At 49.9% G+C, this 19,456-nt stretch overlaps 1 protein-coding gene across 4 annotated transcripts in view; it reads right to left on the bottom strand.

Moving 5' to 3' along the window:
- Positions 1 to 19,456, bottom strand: part of CCDC39 (coiled-coil domain containing 39) — a 127,973-nt gene that overhangs the window by 48,073 nt on the left and 60,444 nt on the right. For all 4 annotated transcript variants that reach the window (XM_056565279.1, XM_056565278.1, XM_056565277.1 and 1 more), the window contains exons 6-7: positions 12,418 to 12,546; positions 9,822 to 10,013 (exon numbers count right to left, since the gene is read on the bottom strand). In XM_056565279.1, the coding sequence (XP_056421254.1) occupies positions 9,822 to 10,013; positions 12,418 to 12,546 (321 nt within the window). The remainder of the gene's footprint in view (positions 1 to 9,821; positions 10,014 to 12,417; positions 12,547 to 19,456) is intronic.

Genomic DNA, 19,456 nt, shown 5'->3' on the forward strand with positions numbered 1-19,456 from the left:
ATGATAGTGTGAATAACTTGGTTAGAAAACCCCCTGGCTCTTAAAACCACGGTCTCAAATCGCCATATGCTGCAACTGTAAATTAGGGTGGCAAAGAGGACCCTGAGAGAGCAGGTTTGGACGGAGTGGGAGGCGCAGTGGAGCGTCATCCACTAGCCAAACCACATCTGTGTACCACGCCCTCCTGGGCCAGTCCGGAGCCACGAGAATGGCGGGGACGCCTTCCACCTTGAGCTTCCTCAGGATCCTGGGAAGGAGAGGAAGAGGAGGGAAGAGACAGGGCAGAGCAAAGTGCAACCAAGAAATCACCAGGGCATCCACGGCTAGAGACAAGGGATCCTGGGACTTCGCCACAAAGCAAGGAACCTTCTGGTTGTGGCCGACGCGAACAGGTCCACGTCTGGAGTGCCCTAGAGATTACAGATTTCCGCAAACACCTCTGGATGAAGAGACCACTCGCCTGGGTCGGTGGGAAAGTCCACCTCCCAATTGCCCACATCCGGTATGTGAATTGCTGAGATGGATGGAATTCTGAGTTCCACCCAGAGAAGGATCTTGGAGACTTCGGCCCGCTGAACGCCCTGGCGATTGATATACACCACAGCTGTGGAGTTGTCCGAAGATAGATTGCCCTGATTGCCAAGATGTTGATGGGGATAAGGGATTCTCGGGAGGACCAAAAGCCCTGGACTGTCCGGTCCTTGAAGACTCCTCCCCAACCGCTGAGACTGGCATCCGTCGTGATGACTTGCCAGGGGAGGGGCAGAAAGGATCGTCCTAGACAAAGAAGAGGGGAGCGCAGCCACCACAGAAGGGAATGGCGAGACTTGGGGGGGGGGGGGAGGACGATCCTGCGAGGGATAGCAGAGATCTGTCCCATTAGGACAGGAGAGCAGGTTGAAGAGTACGATAATGAAACTGGGCAAAAGGAGCAGCTTCCATGGCCGCCACCATCCGGCCCAGGACCTCCATGCAGAATCAAATGGAAACTGGCACAGGTTTCCGTAGAATCTGAACTCCTGATAAAAGAGCCATCCGCTTGTCCAATGGGAGCCGGATCCTGGCAGATGTGTCGAGCTGGAGTCCCAGGAAGACTAGAAACTGGGTGTGAGTCAGGTTGGACTTGTCCTGATTGATCTTCCAGCTGAACCGAGACAAAGTCTGAAGAGTGATTCAGACTTTGATTCTGGGCCCTCGTTGGAGCCTGACCAAGAGATCGTCCATGTAAGGGATCAATGATACACCCTGTGCTCGCAAGAGGGAGACCACTGCAGCCAGGACCTTGGTGAAAACCCTCGGAGCAGTGGCTAGTCCGAAAGGAAGGGTCACAAACTGAAAGTGGCCCTCTGGAACTGAAAAGCGAAGATAACGCTGATGTGCTGGAAAAATGGGGACGTGAAGATAGGCATCTTGGATGTCCATCGAGGAAAGAAACTCCCCTTGATCCATGGATGCCACCACCGAACGAAGAGACTCCATATGGAAATGATGGAGGAGTAGATATCGGTTGAGGCGCTTCAGGTCCAAGATCGGGCGAACGGAACCCCCTTTTTTGGGGGACCACAAACAGGTTGGAATAAAAACCTGAAAAACGCTACCTGGGAGGAACTGGTATAATCACTCCCTGAGCGATAAGGGACCGAAGCGCGCCCCGAAAGGCCCTTGCCACAGAGGGGGTACAAGGGGGGTGCGAATAAAAAAAGCGATCCTTCGGAAAGGAAGCAAACTAGATCAGATAGCCGTTGGAAATGAAATCTCGGACCCAGGAGTCCTGCATGTGTGCAGACCAGTTGTCCCGGAAAAGTGACAGACGCCCTCCCCTGCGGGTGGGGGCGTCCCTTAAGGCAGAGGTAGGCTTAAGGGTGCCCACCTTGGCCGCAAAACGGCCTGAATGGTTCTCCGATTTCCAGGAGGAAGAGCCTTAAAGGGATACTCCGGTGGAATTTTTTTTCTAATCAACTGGTGCCAGAAAGTTAAACAGATTTGTAATTTACTTCTATTATAAATTCTTAATCCTTCCAGTACTTATTAGCTGCTGAATACTACAGAGGAAATAATTTTCTTTTTGGAACACAGAGCTCTCTGCTGACATCATGACCACAGTGCTCTCTGCTGACACCTTTGTCCCTTTAAAAGGAGTACTCCTGTGCACACTTTTTTTATTTTATCCCGTCCGGGCTGCAAAATAAAAGAAAACACACTTTATCTTACCTGTCAACGAGCCCCCGGAGCTTCGGTACACTCCGGTAGAGGTGTTCGGTCCCCGGGCTGTATTCTTCTTACTTCCTGTTAGCCCGGCACGTCACACGGAGCTTCAGCCTATCACTGGAAGTAAGAAGAATACAGCCCGGGGACCGAACACCTGTACCGGAGCTCCGGGGGCTCGTTGGCAGGTAAGATAAAGTGTGTTTTCTTTTATTTTGCAGCCCGGACGGGATAAAATGAAAAAAGTGTGCTCCGGAGTACTCCTTTAAAGAACTGTCCAGAGTAGGAGAAAATCCCCATAGAAAATATATTCTGCTCTGGTCAGTTCCTAAAATGGACAGAGATGTCAGCAGAGAGCACTGTGTTCCAAAAAGAAAATAATTCTTCCAGTACACATTAGCTGCTGAATACCACAGAGGAAATTAAGATTTTTTAATAGAAGTAATATACAAATCTGTTTAACTTTCTGGCACCAGTTGATCCCCAGGAGAGTGGGAGCGGGTGGAGGCAGCCTTGGATGAAGGTGAAACTGACCTGGTACGCAGATCTGGAGACCTAAAAGGGCGACCAGGAGTGTGGCCCTTAGAAGGGGGAGTCGGAGAAGAGGGGCAATCGCTATGAGGAGAACGCCTATTCCCGCCTGCGGCCTCTGGAGACTAGCCAGAGGAGAAACTCCTAAGACGCTTGAGAGAGCGCCTAAAATAAGGAGAAGGAGAGCGAGCATCTCAGGAGGGCTGGCATAAGGAGAACTTCTCCAATGCAGTCAACACGGAAAGGGAGACCTGCGCCAACTTGGAAATAGACAGAGAGGGAAGACACCCATAACTGAGGGAAAGCAAAGCCCACAGGGTATGGGGAAACGTTGTGGGCAGATATACCAGAAGGGCCTGGGGGGCGCAGTGGTGCAGGCAGGACAAATGGGTTCAGCCGAGCCACAAGGCATTTTAGTTTTGTAGCCCATGCAGGCATGATAGGTTACCAGGGCCTCAGGTACTTGTCTGGGGGGGGAGCGGGGCTAAGTTCCGGCAGAGAAGTCCCACGGCCATAATGAAACAAAAAAACTGAAAGGCCGCCGAACTAGTGGAGAGAGTGAGGCCCGGAGAAGGTGATCAGTCACGCAGACAGCGCTGTCGACAGAATGAATAGACTCCGGCACTCTGGCTGCATCGCAGAAGATGCGGCCGAAGCGGAAATGCCGACACATGCGCACAGGCAGGCGCTGAATACTGTAAGAGATGGGGAAGGAAGAAAAAAAAAAAAAAAAACAGTCCTACGCCACTGAAAAATATCCCCCTCTTTCAGAATGGCCGAGCAGGGGTTTCCCTAGAAAGAATAAAAAGGAGTGGTCTCCAAATAGGGGGACTGCAGAGGTTGGGAATCCAGAAAACCTGAAAGAAAAAGGGAGAGAGAATACTCACCTTGTCCTCAGAAAACTTACCTCATGAAGTCTTCAGTCAGCTTTTAGTCACCTGCATCTTGCCGGGCTGAAACAGCGAGACGAGCAGGGAAAATAGGGGGACCCGGACCCAGAGGTACTACCCCAGGTGCTGACTGTAGGCGACAAGGGGTTGACAGTATATGATTTGATGTCTGTGCCCCTTCTTCGCAAATGGGGAAACAGTGAACGCTGTGTTCCCGAGACCCCACCTGAAAATAAAGAAAGAAAAGGGAGATAAAATCCTAACTATAGATCCCTAATCTCAAAAATAAGAAAAATAAGCAACCAGGTCTGGAGAGCACCAGACCTGTGTCTGCTTCCTACAGACACTAAGCTAAAACTGATTAGCTCAGGTGCCTGTAGGCGGGTATATCCTGCTGGGAGGGGCAGACTTTTCTTGTTGCCATAGTGTCAAGCCTCCTAGTGACAGCAGCATATATCCAAGGTCTGTGTCCCCCAATGGAGCCGATAAATTAGATTTCTCTATCAACCCATGGAGGTCTGGATATGGAGTCACACTCAAAAAATCAAAGTGGAAAACCACACTACAGGCTGATCCAACTTTGATTTAATGTCCTTAAAACAAGTAAAAAATTAGCTCAGTAGTGTGTGTGGCCTCTACGTGCCCGTATGACCTCCCTACAACGCCTGGGCATGCTCCTGATGAGGTGGTCTCCTGAGGGATGTCCTCCCAGACCTGGACTAAAGCATCCATCAACTCCTGGACAGTCTGTGGTGCAACATGGCGTTGGTGGATGGAGCGAGACATGATGAGCCAGATATGCTCAATCAGATTCAGGTCTGGGGGACGGGTGGGCCAGTCCATAGCATCAATGCCTTCCTCTTGCAGGAACTGTTGACACACTCCAGCCACATGGGCTAGCATATGGTCTCACAAGGTGTCTGGAGGATCTCATCTCGGTACCTAATGGCAGTCAGGCTACCTCTGGCAGGCACATGGAGAGCTATGCGGCCCCCCAAAGAAATGCCACCTCACACCATTACTGACCCACCGCCAAACCGGTCATGCTGGGGGATGTTGCAGGCAGCAGAACGTTCTCCATGGCGTCTCCAGACACTGTCACATGTGCTCAGTGTGAACCTGCTTTCTCTGGCAAATGCCAAACGTCCTGCATGGTGTTGGGCTGTAAACACAACCCCCACCTGTGGACGTCGGGCCCTCATACCACCCTCATGGAGTCTGTTTCTGACCATTTGAGTGGACACATGCACATTTGTGGCATGCTGGAGGTCATTTTGCAGGGCTCAGGCAGTGCTCCTCCTGCTCCTCCTTGCACAAAGACGGAGGTAGCGGTCCTGCTGCTGGGTTGTTCCCCTCCTCCACGTCTCCTGATGTACTGGCCTGTCTCCTGGTAGCGCCTCCATGCTCTGGACACTACACTGACAGACATAAACTGTCACGATTCGGCTTCCAGGTAGTGGATCCTCTGTGTCAGCGAGGGATTGGCGTGGACCGTGCTGGTGGACCGGTTCTAAGAGGCTACTGGTTTTCACCAGAGCCCGCCGCAAAGCGGGATGGTCTTGCTGCGGCAGTAGCAACCAGGTCGTATCCACTAGCAACGGCTCTACCTCGCTGACTGCTGAGAAGGCGTGGGACAGAAGGACTAGGCAGAGGCAAGGTCAGACGTAGCAGAAGGTCGGGGGCAGGCGGCAAGGTTCGTAGTCAAGAAGGATAGCAAGGGTTCAGGTAACACAGGCTTTGGACACACTAAACGCTTTCACTGGCACAAGGCAACAAGATCCGGCAAGGGAGTGCAGGGGCAGTGAGCAGATATAGTCTGGGAGCAGGTGGGAGCCAATTAAGCTAATTGGGCCAGGCACCAATCATTGGTGCACTGGCCCTTTAAGTCTCAGAGAGCTGGCGCGCGCGCGCGCCCTAGAGAGCGGAGCCGCGCGCGCCAGCACATGACAGCAGGGGACCGGGACGGGTAAGTGACCTGGGATGCGATTCGCGAGCGGGCGCGTCCCGCTGTGCGAATCGCATTCCCGACGGCCATGACAGTGCAGCGCTCCCGGTCAGCGGGACTGACCGGGGCGCTGCGGGGAGAGAGACGCCGTGAGCGCTCCGGGGAGGAGCGGGGACCCGGAGCGCTAGGCGTAACAGTACCCCCCCCCCCTTAGGTCTCCCCTTTTCTTTGTCTGGTAACTGCCTCCCCTGGGATGAGGACACCGGGAAAGAATGGAGGGTTTCCTCAACGGCAGGCAGTACAGCAGGAGTGGGAATGGGGAGGGAGGGCAGAGGGCGAAGCCTGGCACGGGGCAGTGTGACACCAGGACGGGGGCCATGAGGAGGCACTGAGGCTTGCCTGACGGGACTGGGAGGGGGGGAGAGGCACTTCCTATGGCAGGCAGAGTCCCAGTTCTTGATCTCCCCGGTGGTCCAATCAAGGGTGGGAGAATGAAGCCGGAGCAATGGCAGACCGAGGAGGACCTCAGAGGTACAGTTGGGAAGGACGAATAACTCAATCCTTTCGTGGTGGGGTCCAATAGACATCAGGAGGGGTTCTGTGCGGTAGCGCACGGTGCAATCCAATCTGACTCCGTTGACCGCGGAAATGTAGAGCTGCTTGACGAGACGGGTCACCGGGATGCTGAATTTATTCACAAATGACTCCAAAATAAAATTCCCAGAGGCACCAGAGTCTAAGCAGGCCACGGCTGAGAGGGAGGAGTTGGCTGAAGGAGAAATCCGCACGGGCACCGTGAGACGTGGAGAAGCAGACTTAGAACCAAGAGACGCCACACCCACGTGAGCTGGGTGCGTGCGTGCGTTTCCCAGACGTGGAGGACGGATAGGGCAATCCACCAAGAAATGCTCGGTACTGGCACAGTAAAGACAGAGATTTTCTTCCCTACGGCGATTCCTCTCTTCCTGGGTCAGGCGAGACCGATCCACTTGCATGGCCTCCTCGGCGGGAGGCCCAGGCGTAGACTGCAAAGGATGCTGTGGGAGAGGTGCCCAGAGATCTAAGTCTTTTTCCTGGCGGAGCTCTTGGTGTCGCTCAGAAAAACGCATGTCAATGCGGGTAGCCAAATGGATGAGTTCTTGGAGGTTGGCAGGAATCTCTCGTGCGGCCAGCACATCCTTGATGCGACTGGATAGGCCTTTTTTAAAGGTCGCGCAGAGAGCCTCGTTATTCCATGATAACTCGGAAGCAAGAGTACGAAATTGGATGGCGTACTCGCCCACTGAAGAATTACCCTGGACCAGGTTCAACAGGGCAGTCTCGGCAGAAGAAGCTCGGGCTGGCTCCTCGAAGACACTCCGGACTTCAGCGAAGAAGGACTGGACTGTGGCTGTGGCAGGATCATTGCGGTCCCAGAGCGGTGTGGCCCAAGACAAGGCCTTTCCTGAAAGAAGAAGGCTTACTACGAACGCCACCTTAGACCGTTCTGTAGGAAACAAGTCCGACAACATCTCCATATGCAGGGAACACTGAGACAAAAATCCACGGCAGAGTTTAGAGTCCCCATCAAATTTGTCCGGCAGGGACAAGCGGAGGCTAGGAGCGGCCACTCGCTGCGGAGGAGGTGCAGGAGCTGGCGGAGGAGATGGTTGCTGCTGTAGCAGAGGCAGAAGTTGCTGTAACATAGCGGTCAACTGCGACAGCTGCTGTCCTTGTTGGGCAACCTGCTGCGATTGCTGAGCGACCACCGTGGGAAGGTCAGCGAGACTTGGCAGCGGCACCTCAGCGGGATCCATGGCCGGATCTACTGTCACGATTCGGCTTCCAGGTAGTGGATCCTCTGTGTCAGCGAGGGATTGGCGTGGACCGTGCTGGTGGACCGGTTCTAAGAGGCTACTGGTTTTCACCAGAGCCCGCCGCAAAGCGGGATGGTCTTGCTGCGGCAGTAGCAACCAGGTCGTATCCACTAGCAACGGCTCTACCTCGCTGACTGCTGAGAAGGCGTGGGACAGAAGGACTAGGCAGAGGCAAGGTCAGACGTAGCAGAAGGTCGGGGGCAGGCGGCAAGGTTCGTAGTCAAGAAGGATAGCAAGGGTTCAGGTAACACAGGCTTTGGACACACTAAACGCTTTCACTGGCACAAGGCAACAAGATCCGGCAAGGGAGTGCAGGGGCAGTGAGCAGATATAGTCTGGGAGCAGGTGGGAGCCAATTAAGTTAATTGGGCCAGGCACCAATCATTGGTGCACTGGCCCTTTAAGTCTCAGAGAGCTGGCGCGCGCGCGCCCTAGAGAGCGGAGCCGCGCGCGCCAGCACATGACAGCAGGGGACCGGGACGGGTAAGTGACCTGGGATGCGATTCGCGAGCGGGCGCGTCCCGCTGTGCGAATCGCATCCCCGACGGCCATGACAGTGCAGCGCTCCCGGTCAGCGGGACTGACCGGGGCGCTGCGGGGAGAGAGACGCCGTGAGCGCTCCGGGGAGGAGCGGGGACCCGGAGCGCTAGGCGTAACACAAACCTTTTTGCCACAGCTCGCATTGATGTGCCATCCTGGATGAGCTGCACTACCTGAGCCACTTGTGTGGGTTGTAGACTCAGTCTCATGCTACCACTAAGTGAAAGCACCGCCAGCATTCAAAAGTGACCAAAACATCAGCCAGGAAGCATAGGAACTGAGAAGTGGTCTGTGGTCACCACCTGCAGAAACACTCCTTTATTGGGGGTCTGTAGAGAAAAGAAAAGAAAGGACCGACAGACGGCGCCTCGTGTATTTACCCTCAATAGATCGGGTGGTGGGTGGGGGGGGGGAACCCCACGGGGCTTATAGATGGCCGCTCACCTTGAGATCTATGCAAAAAAGCATATCACCCACGATATAATCTGGGTACTGTAGTACGAGTCGCTGCTATGCCGATGGGTTGCAGGAGGAAACAATTAACTATAATTAACTACAATTTCCACCTATTGTCTGTTCCATTTGCACAACAGCATGTGAAATTGATTGATCAGTGTTGCTTCCTGAGTGGACAGTGTGATTGACTTGGAGTTACATTGTGTTGTTTATGTTACCTTAATTTTTTTTTAAGCAGTGTATTTCAAATGTTAATATGAAATCTATGACTTCAAAATTTTGACACAATTTATGTGCTTCAAAAAGGGCCCATTCACACTACGAAGCTTCCGCTCTGGGTGGAAACTCATGTCTGTGGCAAACAAGGTAAACTGCCCCCACACATCCAAAGAAAATCATGTATATAACTCTATGTTAGGCTGCATGCTTAATTCTTAGACTTGTGGCAGTTTTAAAATCTGTACATATCCGAGGGTACCACTAGATAGCCCTGCTTCCTCACAGAATCAGAGCCATGTGATTAACACTGACCATGAGTCATAAGTGAATCAACTCATTTACCTGTAGAAGCTTAAAAGATATTGGCAACAAGATTTTAAATTTAACAATGCTGTGAGCAAAATGTTTCACATCCACACGCTGCAAGGCTTCTATGCGGCCCCATTCTCTGTCATCACCTGGATCCCCTCCCACTTAGTCTTAGATCCTTGTCTGCAGCCGGACAGCTTCTCGTCCCTACATGGCTCCCTATGGAGGTGCACATCCCTGTGCCTCCTTCACTGCTCCTGCGCACCTTGTTTGAGTGGAATGTACTGCTATGGAGCAGGAACAGTGACGTGTATTGTCATAGCACTCCCACCCTTCCTACTCCCTTCCCACCCTGACTACTCTCATCCCACAGAATTCCTGCCAGTTTTATGTCCCGAGCTGTTGTAGAACATTACTTCACACATGACTATTGAACAATCAGTGAGGTTGTAGCACCTGCTATTCATTCTCTGCATGCTTCTCAGCCTGTGGTGTGGTTAACCAAAAGGCATCAAGCTTTAAATACTCCTTATTCTTGGTAAATGTCTCAAAGATATATGTGTAAATGACAGGGTCAGAGGTGGTAGGATCACTCAGAGGTCAGGTCTTAAAATTAGAGACATGATCCAGCCACACCTCAGGAGACAGCAGAGGAGGATATGTTGGCAACAAAAATCACTATGAAAATAAAAGAACTACACAACTTCCTGTCAGGGCAGAATCATCCAAAAGCATTCTGAAGCCAGGACAATTTGTGATAACACTGTATTAGCAAGTTATATACCTTAGTTAAATAAAAAAAAAAATAATAATAATAATTAACTACTGGAATACCCCTTTAATAATAAGAAACATTTCTTTTCCACATACCTCATCTTGTAGTTGACTTTGAATGGTCTCTTGCTCCTGATAGTCCTGCCTCAGTCTGGCAGCCTTTCTTTCTACTTTGGAAATTTTCTTCTCATATTCCTTGTTATTCTCTATTTCACTGTTCAGGAATTGGATTTTCTCTTTTATAATATTTTCTTTTTCTCGCAATTCCTGTTTTATCTGGGCCAATTGCTAAAAGGGTTTAATGTATCATTAATTGTGTAGTATATCATCTTTAAGGAGTCCACATACATTAATGCCACCTGAACACACATTTGATGTGTATGAAGGCCTCCTGACTCTTCCCTGAAAGCATATGTTGGGATGAAAAAAGGGGTCAGACATATTGAATTTCAACATGCCCAAACTTTTGATTCTCAGCATGGATAAGCTGCCAGCAGAGGTCTCCTGATGCAGTTTTCTCCTCTATACCTGTTCAGAACACATACATGCTTGGCCAAGTATTGCTCAGAAGACTGGTCACCTCAGAAAATGCCTAAATTGCTCAGAGAATGAAATTTGCATATACACATTTGCAGAGCCAAGTTGTACTGTACTTCAGTGACCTCAATAACCATTACCCGCAAAAACCTGCGTTATGCGAAAGTTGGGAGGTCTCCCTAAAAGTCTTGATTACCGCATGTGCTTATGCTATAATTATGACCCTATCAATGAGGTACTCCTCAATATGACAGTAGCCACACACTGCCTAAAGACACTGGTGTAGTAGTGCTGGTTAAAAGCCAACATATTTCACTTCTCCAGAAGAGTCATCAGGGACTATGGCTGTGCTCACAGAAGACAGGCTCTTGAGAACTTTATCGATACCTAAACAGAAAATATGGTAATGTGAGAGTGTTTTACTTCTGCTGCTGTTTTGTCTGAATATGAACTTAATGTGTACCTGTCAGATCCCGCAAAAAAAAAAAAAAATCAGGGGAAGAATCCTCTCAGGGGTAGTGGGGAGAGTCTCTCCCTTGTGGTGGTGGGAGGTGATTTGTGTGTCTGCTCATGCAGCCTTGTCCATGAGTCTCCTATTGTCCATGACTCATGGACAAGCCTGAGTATGCTGCAGGACTGGTTAGTGTCTCAGTAGGTATGGGAACCCCTAGTGGTAAGATTTTTAGGAGTCTCTCTTTATTAAATATTACAAAAATTATATTACAAAAGGTCTTTAATTTTCATCAGTAACAACATAAAAAGTTTTTGGAGCTGACAGTGCCCATTTAAAAAAGGCATTCTGCGTGGTTAACTTTCAGCTGGAAATGGAAGAAGCTGAAAACAAAAAAGGGAAAAATATTTCTCAACAGGAGTTTCATGTTGTGTGTTTGAGTAAAATGCACCAAAATTATTGAGAGAAATTGAAATGGAGCAGTAATTTGTGCCAATTTCTATGGTAATTACCAAAATAAAATTAGATCAATGTGTCCCCGACCCTCCATTTCAACCTCGCCTGCTTTCCTCAAAAGGTAAAAAAGTTACAATCTTTGGTGTAAATATGAAAAATTAGTAATGTTTACCCCAACAATATGGCTCAAAGCTCCTAATTCCCCCTACTGAGTTCACATATAAATAAAGCAGTTGTTCCATCATAAAATCAACATAAAAATCCTTATTAAAGTTAAACTGTCAGCTTGCTCCCCCGGCAATAATCAGTGGTACTGGCTGGTAGTGCAGGGGACGCTGATCAGTTTGACGCTTACCGTGCCCGGATCCGCCCCACCATTCGGCCATAATCTTCTATGTTCATGATATGCTAATTAGGTGCCAACTTGCACCGGCAGGGCTAACTGGCACTGTGACGTCAGAGTTTTTGGCAGCAGCACCGCCCAGCTCATCAATATTCCTCCCCTCTCTCCATTACAGAGCGGGGAGAAGAGGGAGAGGCGGAGGGAGGGGAGGAATATTGATGAGCTGGGCGGCACTGCTGCCAAAAGCGCTGACGCCAGAGTGCCAATTAGCTCGGCCGTTGCAAGTTACCGCCTAATTAGCATATAACGAAAATAGGAGATTACGGAAAAACGGTGGGGCGGATCTGGGCACGGTAAGCATCAAACTGATCAGCATCCCCCGCACTACCAGCCAGTACAGCTGATTGGTGCGGGGGGAGCAAGCTGACAGTTTTCCTTTTACAGGCCCTTTTGCGGTACAGAAATTCAGCTCTTCATTGGGACATTTCTCCTAAAGAACCACTCCAGGTTTTTTTGCCCATATCATGTACACTCCCCATCAATATTCCTTATTCCAGCACAGCTGCATCCAAGTGTCATTACTGTAACTGGGTCATGTTATCATTTGCCTGACCCACTGAAAATCACAGGGGGAGATTTATCAAAACCTGTGCAGATGAAGAGTGGAGCAATTGCCCAAAGCAACCAAACAAATTGTTTCTTCTATTTTTCAGATCAATCTGATTGGTTGCTCTGCACATTTTAATAAATCTTTCCAACAAACATGTGGCAAAGAGAGTGGTCTGTCCTGAGCCAGCGGACTTATTGTGAACTATAGGATGACATCATCACCTACCAGATCAGCACTGAAACCCCCTGGTGGAGAAAGTAAACTGTTACTCTTCGAGAGAGGTCTTTTTACTTACCAATGTGCACTGATCAATTTCTCTATCTCTTTTCTGCATCTGATCAATGGTGTTTTCCCACTGTTGGATCAGCTGTTGTCTCTCTGAGTGGGCTGTGCGGAAATCTTCAGCTGCTTTGTCAAGTTCAATCTGTAAGACATTTTTGTATTAGAAAGCCTGTTTGGCTTATTTAGACAAATCTAATTAAAAAGACGAAGGGCCCAGATTTATCAAAGTTTGTAGAGCTTATTTTCCCGTATATTTCGCGCAACTCTGCTTATTTGCAACTTTCCTTTTGTTTACATCCCACCGCTCATCTTGACATCTTACTAACGTAGACGTTTTTTCACTTTCCAGTGCACCCTGATTTATCAATTGCGACTGTCGCAGATCTAGGCGATCTGATCAAAAAGCTCCAGGAATCTACACCAGCTTGAACCTTGCTTATGATTCTGCTTTTCTGACTACCTGATCACGGATCACACAGATTTACATCCCCACCTTGTCTCCTACCCGCCCGTGCCGCACATTTCCCATCTGTCTGCTACCTGTTGCAAGACTAAAACTCCCAGCATGCCCTTACAGTGAGGGCATGCTAGGAGTTGTAGTCTTGTAGCAGGTAGCGGGCGGGAGATGTGTGGCGCGGGTGGGTAGGAGACAAGAGGGGGATGTAAATCAGTGCCCCTGTCACTGAGGGTAGCAGGGATAGAGTCAGATGGAGCCCGGGCGGTTGCATAGTGATGCCAGCCCTTTAACATCCCTCGACGCTGTGAAGTTTTTGGAGTCCCTGATGAAATTTCACAGTTCCCGCTGGGTCCCGTGATTTTCTGTGACCGAACAGCCAGTCACGGGACCCGGCGGGAAATTTGATCTTGCAGTAGGAACTAAAACTCTGCGGCTCAGTTATATGTTAAAAGGAGCCCGGGGTGGCATTACTCTGCAGCTGCCCGGGACTCCTGCAGACGGGCTGGGAGATGTGCAGGAGCCATCCCTGCCATCCCTCAGCACTGTGGTACACACTGAGGGAAGGCTCCTGCACATCTCCCGGCTGCAAAAGTCCCCGGCGGCTGCAGAGTTATGTCAGCCCAGGCTCCCGTTGCTACGGCGCCGCAGAGTTTACTGTCATTTCAAGTTTCTTGCCGAGTTCCGTGTCACGGGACCTGACGGGAAATACGAAATTACAGTGATTTTTCTGATCACTGCCGGCCAGGGAGCAGAGCACATTACCGCCCGCTTCCCTGGCTTGCACGACTACAACTCCCAGAATGTCCTTACAGTAAGGACATGCTGGGAGTTGTAGTTGCGCGGCGGGGGCAGGTGACAAGCTTGCCACCTGCACTCTGCTGCACAACTACAACTCCCAGCATGCCCTTACTGTAAGGGCATGCTGGGAGTTGTAGTTGTGGGGCGGGTGACAAGCTTGTCACCTGCCCCCCCCTGCCGCACTATTACAACTCCCAGCATGCCCTGGGAGTTGTAATATGGTCACTATTGTCACTCGCCTGCACATCTCCCGCACCACATGACTACAACTCCCAGCATGTCCTTACTGTAAGGGCGGGTGGGTGACAATAAATGTATTAACCTATTTTTCTTGTATTTTTTTTTTTCTCATTTCAGACCCGTATATTCTGTGGACTACTTTGCATTAGGTGGGCTGCGTCGATGATCAGCGTTTTTCTTCTTTCTGTTTAATGTTAATAAAATGGTTAACACAGGCTTTTATGGGAGTGTTTTTTTGGAATACATTTTTTTTTAAACTCCCTCTATAAGACAGCTTCCACTACTAAGCCTGTAAAGTAAATAAAAAATAAAATAGCTAATGTTTATATATACGTTTAAAAAAAAAAAAGTTATTCCAAAAAAAGAAAAACAAGAAAAACTCTCCCAAAACCCAAAAGCCCTCGTTGACCATTTTATTAACATAAAAAAAATAAAAAATAAAAACACTGGTCACGGTAGTCCTCTAAATCTAAAGTAATCTTAGATTCAGGATCTGAAATTAGAAGAAAAAAATAAAATAATGAGTTAGTACATTTAGGGGGAAAAAAAAAAAGTAAAAATGTAAGCCAAATTTATCAACCTCCACCCCCTGTGAAAGTATGATATATGTCATACATAAGCAAAACTAAAGCAAAAAAAATGTCCCCCAATGTGTTTATAATACTATAATATTAAATAATTCTAACACCAGATGTGCAGATGTTACAGGATAGTAAATTTAATATAGTCCAGTATGTGGCCTGTGAAACTACTCTTAGGTATAGAGAAGCTTATATCTGAGTAGTGATGTCCACTGGGAGCATCTGACATAGTGGAGAAAAGAAACTGAAAACGCCATGGCCAATGCACTCCCTCTTGTGCTTCCTGCCTCTAAAAGCTGAGATCAAAGCAGCAAGACAGGGACTCCCTCCCTCTACCACTGAAGACGTGATCATTTATTTTATGTGTATAGTCAGCCCATTCTAACATTATGACATGGCATCATGTTATAAGATGTATCTTTAGTTATGATAAATTATAACAAACATATAGGGACTTGCTGCAAGGGAGTCTTTGCAACCTTGCCTTAAATACGACCCATACAAAATATTTGAGATGGTATTAGCATTAAAGGGGTACTCCGGCGCTAAGACATCTTATCCCCTATCCAAAGAATATGCATGATCGTGGCGGGACCCCCGCGATCACGCATGAACGTCCCTGTGCAGCATCGTCAAGGCAACGTCACTAGTCCGGGGCAGGCCCGGAGCGTGGAGAAGAGGGTCTCCCCCCCCCCCCGGTGGAAATGGACAGCCCGGAACGACTAACCCTCCCCACCGGATGGTCCCTGCAGCATAGATGGCCTGAACCAGCTCACCCTTTCTTCCCACCGAGGGGAGGTGAGTAGAAAACTAAAGAGGGGGTCTGGATGGTGACAAAGGCTGCAGTGGTCTTCAACCTGCGGACTTCCAGAGGTTTCAAAACTACAACTCCCAGCATGCCCGGACAGCCGATGGCTGAAGGGATTCACAGGTGGTGATGATGAAGGGGGGGGGGATGAAGACATGGGGGGATTGATGTATTTCCCACCCTAGGCTTAGTGTGGAGTCAATCACTTTTCCTGGGGTTTTGGTGTGAAATTAGGGGCCTCTGCTAATACTCGAGTATATACAGTATGTCTCTATGAGCTCTGTACCATTAAAAAAAAAAAAAAAACTATCTACAAAATTTTGGACCTAAAATCTTACATGTTATTAATTGGTGGACATTCACAAATACTTTAAAGCAATTCTCAGTGGTTCACAGTTATGATCGAAATACAATTAATAATATTGTGTTTTATTGTTATGCCCTATATGTCCAAAGCCAAATACAGAGTTCTACTAATTTGTCATTACCAAAAAGCAAGGGTGCTGCTAAACGAGGCTGATTGGCCACATGAGGAATCATGAATAAGGAGATTTTTTAACACTTACCGTAAAATCTCTTTCTCGAAGGATCCATTGGGGAACACAGACAGTGGGTGTATCTTGCTGTCTCTAGGAGGTGACACTATGGCAACCAAAACAGTTAGCTCCTCCCAGCAGGATATACCCGCCTTCAGGCGCTGAGCTAGTCAGTTTAAGTTCAAGAGCAATAGGGGGAGACCAATAGGTCAAAGAAAGACCCAAAAACTGTCCGAGAACCAGAAGAAAAAAACATAACTGAACACACCCTCGGACAGAGAACCAAAGGGAAAAAAAACAAAAAGGGCGGGAGCTGTGTCCCCCAATGGATCCTTCGAGAAAGCGATTTTACGGTAAGTGTTAAAAAAATCTCCTTTTCTCTATCGGCTCCATTGGGGACACATACAGTGGGACATACCAAAGCTGTCCCTTGGGGGGGCAGATAAGTAATCAGGCAGATGGTTGATCCACTGCCGCCTGCAACACCTTACGCCCCAGGGAAGCATCAGCCGATGCGAAAGTATGAACCCGATAAAACCTCGAAAATGTGTGCAAAGACGACCAGGTAGCCGCCTTGCAAATTGGCGAGGCCGATGCTCTATTTTGGAGAGCCCAGGATGCCCCAACAGAACGAGTGGAATGAGCCACAACCCTGAAAGGAGGAATCTTCCCCTTACAGCGATAGGCTTCCGAAATGGCAGACCGAATCCACCTAGAAATGGTGGCCTTGGAAGCAGATTGTCCCTTGCGACGACCTTCCATCAGGACGAAAAAGGAATCACACTGACGAAAGGAAGAAGTGATGGAGAGATAAGACCGAATAGCCCGAACCACGTCCAGCTTGTGCAGTAAGCGCTCCCTAGGATGAGAAGGAGCCGGGCAAAATGACAGGAGGACAATGGCCCAAATTTATCAAACTGTGTGAAAGAAAAAGTGGAGAGATTTTTCCATAGCAACCAATCACAGCGCAGCTAAGGAGCTCTGGTAAAGTGAAAGCTGAGCTGTGATTGGCTGCTATGTGAAAATCACTTCACTTTTTCTCTCACACAGTTTGATAAATCTGGGCCAGTATCCTCATTGAGATGAAAGGCCGAGACCACCTTAGGTAAAAAGGAAGGGTCTGGCCGGAAAACAACCTTGTCCTGGTGAATTACCAGAAACGGAGAACGGCAGGAAAGGGCTGCCAATTCAGACACCCTCCAGATGGAGGTGATAGCCACCAGAAACGCCACTTTCCAAGAAAGGAGGCGGAGAGACACTTCTCTAAGGGGCTCAAAGGGTGCACCCTGGAGGGCACTCAGGACCAAATTCAAGTCCCAAGGGGGAGAAAGTGACCGATAAGGAGGAACAGCGTGCGCCACTCCTTGTAGGAAGGTCCGGACATGAGGATTAGAAGCCAGGGGCCGCTGGAAAAGAACAGTAAGGGCCGAAACCTGACCCTTAAGAGAACTGAGAGACAACCCCAGTTCCAACCCCGACTGCAAAAAGGAGAGAAGACGGGGGACCGAGAAGGTCACCGGGGAGAAGTCCTGTGCTTCACACCAACGAAAATAAGACCACCAAGTACGGTGGTAAATCCTTGCAGAGGAGGGCTTACAAGCCTTGAGCCTGGTGCGAATGACATGGGAAGAGAACCCGTGTGCCCTCAAAACCGCGGTCTCAACCGCCACGCCGTCAAATGCAGCGACTGTAAATTGGGGTGGCAAAGGGGACCCAGGGAGAGCAGGTCCGGACGGAGCGGAAGGCGCAGTGGAGAGTCGTCCAGAAGCCTGACTACGTCGGCGTACCGCTACCTTCGGGGCCAATCTGGAGCTACCAGAATGGAGGGGACGCCCTCTGCCTTGAGCTTCCTCAGCACCCGGGGAAGAAGCGGAGGGAACAGATAGGGTAGGGTAAACCCCGCCCAAGGAATCACTAGGGCGTCCATGGCCAGAACCTGAGGGTCCCGGGACTTGGACACAAACGGAAGGATCTTCTGATTGTGCCGGGACGCGAAGAGGTCCACGTCCGGAATGCCACAGAGGTCGCAGGTGCGCGAAGACCTCTGGATGTAGAGACCACTGGCCGGGGTAGTGAGAGGATCGATTGAGGAAGTCTGCTTCCCAGTTGAGCACCCCCAGGATGTGAATCACGGAGATGGCCGGAACCTTGCTCTCCACCCAGGCTTTCCACACTGTTGAAGCTGCGCATGCGCAGCGAAACGCATTGCATCCAATAAACCTGCCTTGATTTTATGCTGCTACTCCTCCTGGCTTCTTCATCCAGCGCTGATATCTCCTACTCTTACGGTCCATCAGCCTACTTATCGTTCTCCACCCAGGAGAGAATCTTGGTCACCTCGGCCATGGCTGCCGAGCTGAGAGTGCCGCCCTGACGATTTATGTACGCCACGGCCGTGGCATTGTCCGACTGAACGCGGACAGGACGGAACTGAAGATGGGACTCCCAATGAAGAAGACAAAGAAGAATTGCCCGTAATTCCAATATGTTCATCGGAAGAAGGGTCTCCCAGGGAGACCAGAGTCCCTGAACCGTCTAATCCCTGAACACGCCGCCCCAGCTCGACAGGCTGGCATCCGTTGTAACAACCTGCCAGTGAAGGGGAAGAAACGACCGCCCTTGGAGAAGACGGGGGGAGCGGAGCCACCAGAGCAGAGACTGACGGACCCTGCGAGGGAGAACAATCTGACGATCGAGGGACAGAGGAGACCTGTTCCACCGAGAGAGAATCGCCAGTTGGAGGTGACGGTAATGAAACTGGGCAAAAGGTACGGCCTCCATAGTTGCCACCATTCGACCCAGGACTTCCATACAAGTGAGAATGGAGACTCATACCTGGGTCCGAAGGGAGCGGATCCCCGACCGGAGCGCCAGACGTTTGCCCGGCGGAAGGCGAATTCGGGCAGAGGCCGTGTCGAAGAGAAGTCCCAGAAAGGTTAGACTGGGTAGGACGGAGGACTGACTTGTCCTGGTTGATCATCCACCCGAAGCGAGCTAGAGTGTGGAGAGTGATGTCCAGATTCTCCAGAGTCTGGGCCCTGGTTGGAGCCTTGATGAGAAGGTCGTCCAGGTAGGGTATCACCGAGATTCCCCTCGACCATAACAGGCCCATCACTGGCGCAAGGATCTTTGTAAAGACCCAAGGAGCCGTGGCTAGACCGAAGGGGAGAGCTACAAATTGAAAGTGCCCCTCCGGAATAGCAAAGCGGAGGTACCGATGATGGCCCGGAAATATTGGCACATGGAGGTAGGCATCCTTGATGTCCATCGATGAGAGGAACTCTCAGGGATGCCACTACCGAACGGAGGGATTCCATTCGGAAGTGGCGGATGAGAAGATGAAGATTTAGACGCTTGAGGTCCAAAATTGGACGCACAGAACCGTCCTTCTTGGTAACCACAAAAAGATTTGAATAGAAACCCCGAAAACGTTACCCTGAAGGAACAGGAATGATAACCCCCTGGAGAAGCATAGACTGGAGAGCCGCTCGAAACTGCTTCACCAGAGGAGGAGACCGGGGGGCCCGGGATCGAAAAAAGCGATACCTCGGAAGGGATGCAAATTCGATCCGGTAACCGTTGGACACCACGTCCCTGACCCAAAAGTCTTGAATGTGAAAGGTCCAAATGTC

The sequence above is a fragment of the Hyla sarda genome, chromosome 3 (assembly GCF_029499605.1).
Source record: "Hyla sarda isolate aHylSar1 chromosome 3, aHylSar1.hap1, whole genome shotgun sequence".
In the NCBI taxonomy this organism is placed as follows: Eukaryota; Metazoa; Chordata; class Amphibia; order Anura; family Hylidae; genus Hyla; species Hyla sarda.